Here is a 13,841-nt window from a genome sequence, read left to right as displayed (position 1 = left end):
AAGACAGAAAATAAAAAACACGATTAACATAAGACTCAGTTTTGGGATAGACTTGCCTCTAATTGTCCAATAATATTTTACAAGCAGTCAAACGAGCATGCACTCTTATTCTTCCCAAACAGGGGTGAACTGATATCAGGTTGGTCTCTGGGCTCGCAAGCCAATGGGTCCGTGTGCAGGATCCAAAGTGTTGAATGAGCCTCCCTCCATTTGCTTTGCTTGGCTTATGCCGTCACAGTCTGTGCTAAGGTTTGCAATTTGGGGATTGAAAAATTTCATTTCCTTCTGAGTACCTTGTAGCCATTAGGCGTAAGAGGAGGTCATAGCTACCCACTTCACTGGTAAAAAAAGCTTATGCCATAAATGAGGTTTATATAAGTTGGAAATGATCATTTTTACCAACTTCTAAATGCAAATACGATTTTCATTTAAAGGAAAGATTTTAATGCCGAAGGTAACAATGAAAGTAAGATCACAATTACTTATACTCACTAACACTCATTTTCCATTAAGAAGAGTGTATTCTAGCCTCATTTTATTTGTTTATTTTCTGTGGAGATCTGGGAGTCTCTAGACCGAGAATAAAAACGGTCAATATTTAATACAGTATCAAATGTCCAACACTATGCCAGGGGCTTTTCATAGATAATCTCACAGGAGTTTCATTCCAGGCCTACGGGGTAATTATTGTTATTATCCCCATGATGAGAAAATTCCAGCAGAGAAGAAGCCTAAGGCTTAAGATGGCAAGAATGGGACTAGGCTTTGAAGCCAGATGGCCTAAATGGCCAATGGCTGGTCCTCTTCATAAAGTGCCACAAGAGGGCACAATTGAAACTATGAACCTCAATGTCTCGAATTTGGTGAAGATCCTATGGAAATGATAAGTGGAGGAAATTCAAGTAGAGGTCACGGGTTTGAGGAACTATTTTGGGGAGATGGAAATATCAAAGAATAGCACTTAGAGACAAATAAGAAAGAAAATCATCCCCTAACTCTTCATCAATTCAATTTCCTACTCGATCATAACACATTTATACATGACCTACTGTGTATCAAACGTAGGCATCAGGGATGACCAAATGGACACCATTTTTAGTCACAATCTGCAGAAGGATAGATAAGTAAAACCAGACATGTGCAAGGTGACACGGTAGGTATTCTCCCAAAAGGAAGCACAGAGAGCACCGACCCAGCTTAGAAAGTGATAGGTAAGTGGAAGCTGACAGGCTGAGCAGGGGCTAGCCCTGGGAAGAGAGCTTTAGGCAAATGGATCAGCACATAAGAAAAGGCCATATATTACACACACACACACACACACACACACACACACACACGACAACAGCAGCATTTGAAAGACAAAAAGAGTTCGGTACGCAGAAGGTGGCAAAAGAAAAAATGAGACTATTGAAATAAGGACCCAGACGGGTGTAGACTTGCTGGCCATGGTACTGAATGTAAATTCTATTCTGAGGTGATAGGGTCTCAATGGGCTTTGAAGGGTTTTAATCTAGGAAGTGACATAGTCAAATCCATTTGTAGAAAGGTCAGTGTCTCCACCTGTAGCCTGTTGCCTACAGTGTTGTGTAACTGAACAAGCACTGGGCTGGGAGACCAAGGAGCCCAGCTTTCATCCTAGGTCTTACCCTAGGACCCTCGTTTTATCACCCCATATGGACCCATTGATCTTTCCATGGCTTACTTTCTTTTACTAAGAAAATGAAGTATTTGAATCCATTAATTCAAATTATCTACTGGCTTAATACTGCTAACAGTCTGTGAAGTGCCCCATGGATTATTTTTAACTATAGAAGAAGATATCTTCTAAAGACATTAGTCATGCAAGTTTAAAGAGAGTATTTGTATACTGAGTTCCACATAAAAGAAACTTGCTAGATCTTTCCATTGAATGAAGGGTAAGAGTGGAGGATATCTTAGGAAGTATTTTAAAATAAGAATATTCAAAACATTATCTATGTTCTCACTTCATAAACTTCCAGGCCATACTTTTCTTACCTCAGGGAAAGCTTAAAAAACTTCAATCAACCACCACATATATCATTTGGTTAACATAATTAGGCTATTAATGTGGTGTTTGAACATCTCTTCTCCCCTAACGGCTGTGGCAGCAGCACTGCAAGCTCTTCCATTCTCTCCCCTTCAGCCAGGCATGGGCACCAGAGCTGTGATCATTTATCCCATCCATCCTGTGGTCAAACAGCTATTCACAGTCAATTCCCTCCCTCACAACATCTTCATCGATCTCAAAACACTCGGGGGAAATCTAGGAGATGATGTTCTTCAAAAGGCAAAGAATGGAAGTGCACACTTTAAATCTTCAACCAACCTCAGGAAACTTGTAATTGAATGGTTTTGTTAAAATCAAAATCTATCCAAAAACACCCCCTATGATCAACCTTACTGGCATTGAGGTAAATATGTTTTCTTGAATTAACAATCGTCTCTTTGCAACATATGAAAAATGCTATTAATGACAAGAAGGAAAGTCATATAAGTTGTAAGAAGAAAATTCAATATGCCTCACGTGATGGTCATTTGTAGAATATTTCAGTCACACCCACAATGAAAGCCATCAATGTTTAAACTTAAAAGCCATGCACAGAGTTTAGAGAGGCTCCTTGTTCTACATAGTTCATCCCTGCTACCACACGTCTGCCACTTTGCTCTCACAACCCCCATCTTGTGGGACCAAAGCCTTCATTCTGCTCCTAACTTCCATCTCCTGGGGGGCTAGAATCCTATTATGAAAACTAGTTAACCCCAACCACAAGTAAGTGCCAGAGATACAGAATTTCCCTTATTAAAATCCACTATTAAGATGTCAAAAGTACAGAGTATATACCATTTCTCTGTATGCTTTTAGGCTCATTTATATGTACATGGAGCCAATCTTATTTTATAGATGCTTATGCAGTTTGAATATGCAGGCACAAAAGGGAATAATGAATGAATTCCTTATCAAAAATATTATTGGTATATTTATGAAGTACTGTACCATGATTAGTGAATACATTATTATTGAAAGTAGAAATCTATTTTTGAAAATGCACTCCATAAAGAATGAACAGTTTAAAAATGCTCCAGGGAAAAATAAAATTAAAAGGAACTTAATATTTTCCCAGTCAATATGTCTCTTGAGATTAATATAAAGTTTGCAAAGATCTATGCAGCCCTTGAAAAAAAACCTGTTGCATTTACAATTGAAACAATATTGAATTGAAAATAAGTTTATGAAGAAGCTTATACTTCAGAATCACTATTCGGTGTCTTACTTGTTTAAAGAAAAAAGTCTTGATGCAAAGGAAGAGATGATATGCTTTGTTTCATGCCTGAGAATCAGTGTGCTTATTTCATATGTATGTAAATTTTTTTCATTACATGATTCTTTGCTTATGAGTACTTAATCACAGCCATATTTGTTGGATGAAGAAAACATATGAAAAGCTGTGTGAGCTATTTCTATGCAATATTACATTTCAGGTTAGTGAAGGCAATACAGTACTTTATGCTATTAACACTATATGGTGATTTTGGATTCAATATTACCTGATACACAGATGATGTTAACTGATATTTGGATGATGTTGACACTGACAGTCTAACACATACAAAAAGCCCAACTGTAATTTTGATTCAATATGCATTTGGGGTTAAAAATATTACACACACATACATACACACAAGTTTATTTCTAGACAAAAAAGAAAATGGTAATATTGATACATTGTCTAATACAATCCACTCAAAGCAAACCTAGTAATCTCACTATCTGATTTAGACTGGAACATGGTACACCAGGTATTTCTTTCAATTTCATAATAGCTGGGATACTTTTTACACTGATTCTAAATGTCTCTTTAAAACACACACACACACACACACCCAAAAAACAATTTTAAAAAATCTCAGGGTAAAAAAGTTAAGAAAGATAAGATTCAAAATTTAAAGAATGATATAGCTTATTAATTTTGAAAATAACAACAACTAAATTAAAAGGAAAACGGGACAATGAAGTGTTGCAGAAACTCTAAGTCATCTTAAAAATTTCCAGAAACCACATTAGAATCAAAATTGATTAAAACATCATTATTAAATGTTAAAAGGTAACATTTTTACATTTTTTATTAATATCAGTAAAAAAACAAAATTCTACTCAATTCTTAACCTAAAGTGTTCTTGCTGTAATTTCATTGCCATTCTCTTGTTGTTCTTCCCACGAAAATAAATGGCTGGGTCAGAGGTGAAATGACATGTGTTCCAGTGTTTTCTGTCATTCAGTAATTATGCATTACCATTATGTCCGAAGATTGCCCTCTAGTTACTTTCTTCTAGAGTTGCTCAAAATGGGCCTTGTGACTCTACAATGAGAGTTTCAAGGGATGATGTCAGAGGCTGATACTCCTTGGAGGCAGCAGGGTGAGGTTAGTCACGCCTCACTTTTTTCCCCATGTCTTGGTCCTATGGACATTCTGTTCATTTCCAGTATCAGCCAGCTCATCAGACAGGCCCTCCTTTTCCTTTCTCCATTCGACTATTTAGGTTTCGTATTTATTTCGAGAGTTTTTTTTTTCCCCATGAGAATGAATTGCTCAAGCAGACCCTATGTACATCAATGAGCCAACAGATAATTTTCTTTGCAGCTACAGTATCAGTAAGATTAGCATTCAGGATGGTTTTAAGTCAGTGATCTACTCTGCTATGGCTTGACATAAGTCCTGCCCTTTTCTACAGGTACACACACACTCATTTCTGTGAAGATCAGTGCATAGACGTATTTGAAGCCAATGTTTAGCTCTGCGCCAAATTAATCATATAGATTATTTTAAAAATCTTCATGATAACACTAGGAGAAGGGTATCAGTAAACACGTATTTGTTTGGAGATAAGGGAACGATCATATTCATTAGGTTTTCTTTTTTTTTTTTTTTTTTTTTTTTTGTGATGGAGTCTTGCCCTGTCACCCAGGCTGGAGTGCAATGGCACAATCTCAACTGACTGCAACCTCTGCCTCCCGGGTTCAAGTGATTCTCCTGTCTCAGCCTCCCAAGTAGCTGAGATTACAGGTGGCTGCCACCGCGCCTGGCTAATTTTTTGTATTTTTAGTAGAGACGGGGTTTCACAATGTTGCCCAGACTGGTCTCAAACTCCTGACCTCAGGTGATCCGCCCGCCTCGGACTCCCAAAGTGCTGGGATTACAGGCATGAGCCACCGCGCCCGGCCTCATTAGCTTTTCTTAATAGAAAGAAATGAAATTCTTTCAACCCTGTTAGAACATATAGCAGGATTAGAGGTAACTGGTAAGACATTGCCAAATAAAATACATGTACTTCCTGTCATTAAGTGTTTGCCTTACAGCTGAAAAACACCTAAAAAAACTTTCCTAGCTTCATCAAGGAGACATACATTCAAAGTATAACCATTATTCCATTATTAGCTGACACACACTATTCTTTGTTTAAAGATTTACCATGGGAAATCTATTCTGCAGTTAAACTTGATTCAGTTATTTAATTTGTTTGTGGCATAGTAGCACTTCTGTGGCACTGTAATAACTTTATGCTGTAAACTAGACCCTTTAACACTGGTCAGCAGTTCCTTTCTAAGCATCATCGCCATGGCCACTAACATCATCGTTAGCCTTTAGTATCTACTATTATCTAAGACTCTGTGTTTTCTACCAAAAACACAAAGTTCCAGAAAACAATGTTCCTGGATAAAGGCTCAGGGTTTGTTTTCCATGTGCCAAATGAGTGGAAACTTACTTCAGGAAAAGAGAAAAGGCATCTGACTTTCATTTAGCACCTTGAGTCAACCTCTATGCTAAATTATTCATATACATTATTTAAAAATCTTTACAATAACTCTAGGAGATGGGTATCAATAAACACATATTACAGTTGAGGAAGTCGACGTAAGAGATTTCAATTTAGTAATCCAAGATCACATTGCAAGCAGAAGGTAAAGGCTGGAACATGAATCTAAAACCAATGGACTCCAAAGACTGCATTTTCCAATTCTGTGTAGCCTTGCCAATTAATATTAAATTGCCACCAACTCTCCTGTTCTATGAGAATAAAAGTGTGAATCTCATTTTATTGAACCTCTTCTTTAAGACATTTTCTATATCTTTATTTATCGTTTATGGCTGTCCTATAAATCCTACACAAGTTTTATATATTTATCTAAATATGACTAATTCACAACTGAAGACAATTATGGCAAAGATCTAAGAAAAGCACATAATACCTTTGAAATTATAGAACTTTACAGGAGAAAAGATTTTTACCAATTCTTTGCTTCAACCCCCTTATTTTATAAATAAGAAAACTATACCCAAAGATTTCATGTAACTTATTTCCAAGAAATTTGCTATTAAAGACTCTTTTGTCTTCTAATTCTGGATACATGGTATGAAATTGGTTCATTTAATTCAGTCACTTAATCATTAAATTAATATCTATTTCAGATTTTCCACATAGAAACACATTGTCGTGAGCATCAGAAAAAATTAGGTACCATAAGAAGATACGGTATTTGTAGACTTAGTGGGAGAATAGGAGCTAAAAATTGAAGTGCATGCTGTGTTCTCCTGGTATACTCTGAAAAACTGATGTAAAAACCTGTAAAATAGCCGGGAGGGGTAGCTTGCGCCTGTCATCCCAGTACTTTGGGAGGCCAAGGCAGGTGGATCACCTGAGGTCAGGAGTTCAAGACCAGCCTGGCCAGCATGGTAAAACCCTGTCTCTACTAAAAAAAATACAAAAATTAGCTGGGCATGGTGGAGGCCCTCTGTAATCCCAGCTACTCTGGAGGCTGAGGCAGGAGAATCGCTGGAACTGGGGAGGCGGAGATTGTAGTGAGCCGGGATCGCGTCAATGCACTCCAGCCTGGGTGACAAGAGCGAAACTCCTCCAAAAAAAAAAGTTCTAAAACATCTGTTCTCCACCTATCACTTTGCATTCCATTCGCCTCACATCAGCATCTTTGCTTCTCATTAAATATTCCAAGCCCATTCCATCTTCAGGGCCTTTGTACTGTCTGTCCCGTGTGTAGAATTATTTTCCCCTAGGTAACCACATGATGAGTATTCTTATTTCCTTCAGCTATCTGCTCAAACGCAACTGTGCCCTACAGGGCTTTTGTTATCACCTTAGGTAAAATAACATCTTTCGTAACAATTGTTTGTTTCCTGTTTCTACCCCAAGACGTCAGCTCCATGAGGGCAGAGCCTTGGGCTGTCTCAGGACTTAGCACATTGCGTAACACATAGCAGGAGGTTAATAAATGTTTGCCGAGTATGTCAATGAATAAAACAGGTGACATATTTAAAGATCAAATTTAAGATGGTTCCAAGAAAATTTTAATAATAGTTATGAAAACATTGCCTTGATTAGCCCTTTCTATGTTACACTTTTAACATCTGCTAAAGGACCTTGTGTAGTGTGTTATGCAAATTACAGGGAAAATGCTGATATGTTGTAGGGTTTCCACACATTCACAACATCCCACTGAAAATTACCATAGATAATCACCCTGGCACCAAGAAATAATTTAGGACATTAATTCTGATTTCTCACGTTAAATGATAACAAGGTTGCATATGCCCATGTGCTAAAAGAAGTAGACATTATATGTATTAGTCTCTTGGGACTGATTATCTTAATAGGATTCATTATTAATATATCAAATTATTTATTAAAGCCATCTAATTCACTAATGTTTTCCTATTTTCTTCCTCTACAAATTATTAAAATTATTCATCACATCCTGTTAAATAGGACATTAGTCTATTACGTAAGCATCATAGGCTTCCAAGGACTAAGTCTCAGTTCTCATAGTAAGTCCATAATGCTTACTAATCAAATAAGTAGAATGTTTTTCAATTCACTTCCATCAAGGCCTTGGATATATTATTTGTAATCCACCTTACCCTTTATAGTCACTGTTTAGTGTTGTTTATATTTACTGAAGAGAAAAATAAAGAAGGAAGGAAAGAAAAAAAAAGAGGAGAGCTGAGGAGGCAAGCAGAGAGGGAATGAAGGAGAGAGGGTAAGAAGGGAGGGAGGGAGAGAAGAAAAGAAAGATAAAGTAGGTAAGAAAAGATCAGGCCCAGCAATTCCACGTGGCCAGGACTTCTACAGTGGAGCAGAACCATTCCAGTGCTTCAGAGAAGGTACCACTAGTCACTGCTCACTGCTCACCTGGCCCTGCCCACAGGTGGCCAGCTTTTCCTCATGACAGGAATCACCCAGAGCCCTTGTTCAAGTGTGATTCCCACACTTGAAGATTCCAGTTCAACAGACTCGAGATAAGGGGGTCCTGCAAACTGTCCTTAACAGGACTAGATCAATGATTATCAAACTCAAGCCTGCATTGGAGTTACTGGGAGGGCTGGTTAAAACACAGACTGCCCCATCCCAGAGTTTCTGATTCTGCACGTCTGGGGTGGAGCCCAAGAATTTGCACTTCTAACAAGCTCCCATGTGGCACCGATGTTCCTGGTCAGGAACATCATACCTCGAGAACCATTTTACTAGATCATTCCTATAACCAGGTGAGTTTGGAAGAAATCATCACTGTAACAAATTTCTCTGAAGCTGTCATTGAAATGACATATTATGTTTTTCTCCAACCCTGTAATTACCCTGATTTAGATGTCACCAATAATTTTCTGTGAGTCAGAAATCAGTTTCAAACATATCTCTGTGACCTCAATATAGAGAGAAATAAAGGAGTCCAACGTGCAGCTCTTTCTTTATCAAGGTAAAAACACTAGTTTAAACCATGTAGAGGCTGCCAAAAATGCCTAGATTGTATACTACAAAGAGTTAATACAACCACCAATCAGGATAGAGAAGTCTATTAAAAGAACACAGACAGCTTTCAATGTCTGTGTTCCTGGGTCAGATTCAGGTCTCTGGTATGTCATCACGTAGCACCTACTGGAATGAGCAAGAGCTAAGTTTTTAAAAGCTGATTTAGACACGCCTATTATTTAGAGATCCAAATTGGGCCACTGGGGCTTTAGGAATGGTGCTTCGCAGCTCAATGCGGCCACTATAAACTCAAGCCGGTTGTATCACTCCTTTCCATGAGGAATTTAAGGGGTGTGACTGCATCCTTTCCAACCCTGCATTCCACATGTGACAAAACCGATCCAGCTGTTTGTCTGAAAGAAATTCCTCGCTGTCCTTAAATATTAAAAAGCAAGTGGATATCCATCCTCAGGGGCAAGTCTCCAGCTGGAACCTGGTACAGGCAGTTGCGAAACAAAGACAGTGCCCTGGAGAGCATCTGCTTTTGAATTCTTACCTCGCCATAGGGGGGTTAGCCCCATCTTGCTTTTTGAAATGGCAGATTCTGGATGGAGGGTGATGGCTTGGCCCAAAGCTCTTGAGAAGTGTTCATCCACTACTGACCCAATGTCTCCCTGGAAATAAGTGAAAAGGACACAGCGAGAGTTAAGGTACTCCATCTCGGCAGGCTGGTCTTTCTCCTCCTCCTCCTCCTCCTCCTCCTCATCCTCCTCCTCTTGTTTGCTGGGAAGGGTGACTTCCAGAGAGTCCTGCATCTTGCTGAATACCGCTAACTTCTTCTGGGATGGAATAAACAAAACACAGTATCAAAGACAGTTTGTAAAAAGGCATTCACTAGTTAAGTTTTCACTTTAAAAAAAAAACAATCTAAATATTAACATATGTTTGCAAACGGATTCTACTTCATCTGCTTTATTCCATCTTTTTCCTCCCCAAACCAGTTGCCTCCTTCCCACACTAAAAAAAAATAATATTAATAAAAAGTCTGTGATTCTACATTTGGCAAACAAACATAAAAGCCCATTATCAAATAGCATATTTTCAAAATAGGATTTTGTTTTTGTTTTTGCTTTTTGTTTTTTCATCTAGCTAGGCCAACGGGAGAATGACATTTTAAAAAAAGTTTTTCTTCCCAGTTTTGGTTTACTTTTAAAAATGTAACATACAGCAGTGTTACGGTTTAGGACAGAGAGGAATGACTGTCTGGGGGTGGGGTGGAGAAGAAAAGAACTTTTCATAAATAAAATAAACTAAAATAAAAACAGGAATGTAGCATCTTATAAAAGGATTTGGCAGATGTGCTGAACTCATTTCTCAAAAATCAAACTAAAATGACAAAATAAGTCTGTGTGAAGATGCATTTTACATGGAACATATTTTTCAGATGTTCCACTTACCATCATTATCATGAGGGGAAAAAGTTTTATTATGGCTTGCTGAAAATATTATAAAATACTAGTAGCGGGTTAATCTTTCAAATAAAAATGAGAAAGATTTGTTAACTTAAAATGTTTAAAATATATGATAACTCTCATAATATACATTATGTCAGACAAGCTTCTAAAACTTTCTATTTATCACCTCATTGAATCTTTATAATTCTATAACATGGCTATTAATACTATCCATATTGTAAAGATTAAAAAGCTAAAGCACAGAAAAGTTAAGTTACTTGCCAAAAGTCACAAATCGTGTGAGCTGCAGAGTCCGAATGCATAAGAAAATCAGACAGGTATAGACATGTGTGTGCACACATGTGCTGGGGAATGGCAGAGGGGGTATCTAGAGTATAGATATGCATGTGCATACATGTGGTAGGGAAAGGCAGGGAGGGACATCAAGAGTAAAACAATTACAAAAATGTATTTTGTATTGTTTTTCTGTGTAATACATTTATAGTTAATAGATATTTTATTATTCCTGCTTTTCAATATTTCCAAACATTTTTCACTGAGCACATATTACATTTATTATCAACTTCAAAGCGAATTACATATACGAAGATAATGCTAAAGATTGTGAAATGTATTATTCTAGTGACCAAACGAGCTTTCTCTGTCATCCTTATGTCTGCAAAACCTGATCCTTGATCATACCATTTTTTTTTACTTTGAAAAAAATGCATGCTGGAAAATGAATGTGAATAGAAAAAGATAAATCACTCCAGAATACCCAGTAATTTTTCATATGTTAGCAAAATACCTACCCCAGACTCTGTATTTCTAATGTAATTACTAGCTTCAATATCTATAGCTCCAAATTATAAATGCACCATTCAACAATTTGGCCCCTTTCCCCAGCAGTGAATATGTTGCTCTTGTATAAGGTGAGTACTGAAATATTCAGAAATACTATGAGCTTCTAGTTATCGTTTCAGGATGGTTATTTATAAATATATATTTTGCTTTTATTTAAAATTTGTGTCAGTATGGTTATGATTTGTTGATGAATAGATAATTCATTCTTTGTAAGTGAATGTGCCTTGCTGATGAATAGGTAATTGCAATGACCGAGTGCTTTCCTTTCTCATAATCTACTTCTGCACAGATTTGAACATTTTTATATTTAACTTCAATAGTAAAAACACCATAGAACCATATGGTATGTGTAAAATTAGGGAATCGAGCTAAATAACCTCTAAAGCCACTCCTAGTTTTAAATTCCATTCTAAAATTAAATGAATATTATAATTTATTAGTCAAATCACAGTGCTGCTTCTTTCGGTGCATGTGTATTTACCTAAAACATGTACTGTTTTAACCGTATGCACACACTCTCTGTTGAATATTCTGGAACATTAAAAGCCGCTCTGTATTTACATGAAAACAAAAACCCTAAAACCTATCTACATGGTGGCATCATTGTCCACAAATGTTCATTATTATTCGTGAAACTAATTTCTTTTTTCTGTTATTGTCCAGCCCAGCATCAGTTTGTGAGAGTGGGGCTCTGCATATAAATGCTTTATTTGTTTAATTGTAACATTCATTCTTTAAATAGAAGAGCCTAGCTATGTTAACAATCCAAATAAAGTCAATGTTTTATTTTATCTTTAATTGACAGCAATTAATTCTCAGATGAAATAAAAGTGAAGTTTTATATATATATACATATATATATATATATAAAGGATTTGAAAGCCATGAATCCTGATACAAATGTCAAATAGTATTCTGATCAATAGTAGCAATCATAAAATATCAATTTTAAAATTGATATTTTTAAATCAATCATTGTATTTAAACTATAGAATTTCAATCTATTTAAGATTTCAGTTTTCTAAATGCTTCATAATATTGTGTTACCTTTCCTACCAATTTTTGAATGGTTGGATAGAAATAAACTAACCTAAAAATTATATTTTTCAATATGCAATGGGGAATAGTAAGCGAAAGCTGCCCCTGCATTAAAAAGCTCATCATCAGTTTATTTTAGAAAAAGAATTATCTCAATGTATGCATTCTTTATATTTTTATTTCATATATGTAATATATCTATATTTACATAAATACATATACTGAAATAGTCCTTTTTGATATGGCAAACATATATGGTTCTTTAAAATATCTATACTGATTCCTCTACTTAAATAAAGTTTTTTGGAATGATTATAAAATATACTTTCTGTTTTCTTTTTCTCTCTCTGGGTTCTTTAAGCCAGATTCTTTTACTAATTAAATAAATTTGCTAGAAAACTATCAAACAAATAAAATGAAAAAAGCTTATATCTACCAATAGGCAGGACACAAGAACTCTACCATTGCCACTTGCACTTTTTTTTTTTAGATAAAGTTAGATTGGGCCGGGCGCGGTGGCTCATGCCTGTAATCCCAGCACTTTGGGAGGCTGAGACGGGCGGATCACGAGGTCAGGAGATCGAGACCATCCTGGCTAACACGGTGAAACCCCGTCTCTACTAAAAAAAATACAAAAAACTAGCCGGGCGTGGTGGCGGCGCCTGTAGTCCCAGCTACTCGGGAGGCTGAGGCAGGAGAATGGCGTGAACCCGGGAGGCGGAGCTTGCAGTGAGCTGAGATCCGGCCACTGCACTCCAGCCTGGGTGACAGAGCGAGACTCCGTCTCAAAAAAAAAAAAAAAAAAAAAAAAAAAAAAAAAAAAAAAAAAATACAAAAAATTAGCCGGGCGCGGTGGCGGCGCCTGTAGTCCCAGCTACTCGGGAGGCTGAGGCAGGAGAATGGCGTGAACCCGGGGGCGGAGCTTGCAGTGAGCCAAGATGGCGCCACTCACTCCAGCCTGGGAGACACAGCGAGACTCCGTCTCAAAAAAAAAAAAAAAGGATAAAGTTAGGTTAATTTAATTTTCGCAGATTATAATGAACCAATTTAAACATTTACGTTTACAACACATACACACACACACACACACACACACAGACATAGCCTCACGATCAACAGTACTGGTTAAAATAAGAATTTCAAAGTATCAAATGACCTGATAACTAACTAATGTGCTAAGGTTGAATTTGCATACTTTTGTTTTAACATTAAATGTGATCATGAAGAAAACAGAAATACAACATTTAAACAGCAATCTATTCAAATGCTGCCATTCATCCCATCTTAATTTCATTCGCCATTCTCCATAGACTCTCGTGCCTCAACTACTTTCTAATATCTGTATTTTGTTGACTGTAAATCAATTTATTGGTTTTTTTTGTTTTGTTTGGGTTTTTTTTTTTTTTTTTTCTTTTTTGAGACGGACTTTTGCTCTTGTTGTCCAGGCTGGAGTGCAATGGAGCGTTCTTGGATCACTGCAACCTCCGCCTCCCGGGTTCAAGTGATTCTCCTGCCTCAGCCTCCCTAGTAGCTGGGATTACAGGTGTCCGCCACGATGCCCAGCTAATTTTTTGTATTTTTAGTAGAGACGGGGTTTCACTATGTTGGCCAGGCTGGTCTCAAACTCCTGACCTCAGGTGATTCACCCCCCTCAGTCTCCCAAAGTGCTGGGATTACAGGCGTGAGCCACGGCGTCCAGCTCTGCTT

General features: G+C 37.2%; 1 protein-coding gene across 3 annotated transcripts in view; it reads right to left on the bottom strand.

Annotated features, from left to right (window-relative positions):
* Positions 1 to 13,841, bottom strand: part of VGLL3 (vestigial like family member 3) — a 52,948-nt gene that overhangs the window by 30,803 nt on the left and 8,304 nt on the right. Inside the window, exon 2 of one of the 3 annotated variants that reach the window (XM_050782113.1) lies at positions 9,335 to 9,617. In XM_050782113.1, coding sequence (XP_050638070.1) covers positions 9,335 to 9,617 — 283 coding nt within the window. The remainder of the gene's footprint in view (positions 1 to 9,334; positions 9,618 to 13,841) is intronic. The other 2 variants (XM_050782114.1, XM_050782115.1) reach the window with 2 other exon arrangements.

This window comes from Macaca thibetana, chromosome 2, assembly GCF_024542745.1.
Source record: "Macaca thibetana thibetana isolate TM-01 chromosome 2, ASM2454274v1, whole genome shotgun sequence".
In the NCBI taxonomy this organism is placed as follows: domain Eukaryota; kingdom Metazoa; phylum Chordata; class Mammalia; order Primates; family Cercopithecidae; genus Macaca; species Macaca thibetana.
Note: the sequence above shows the minus strand (reverse complement) of the source record. Positions and strands in the feature narration are given on the sequence as shown.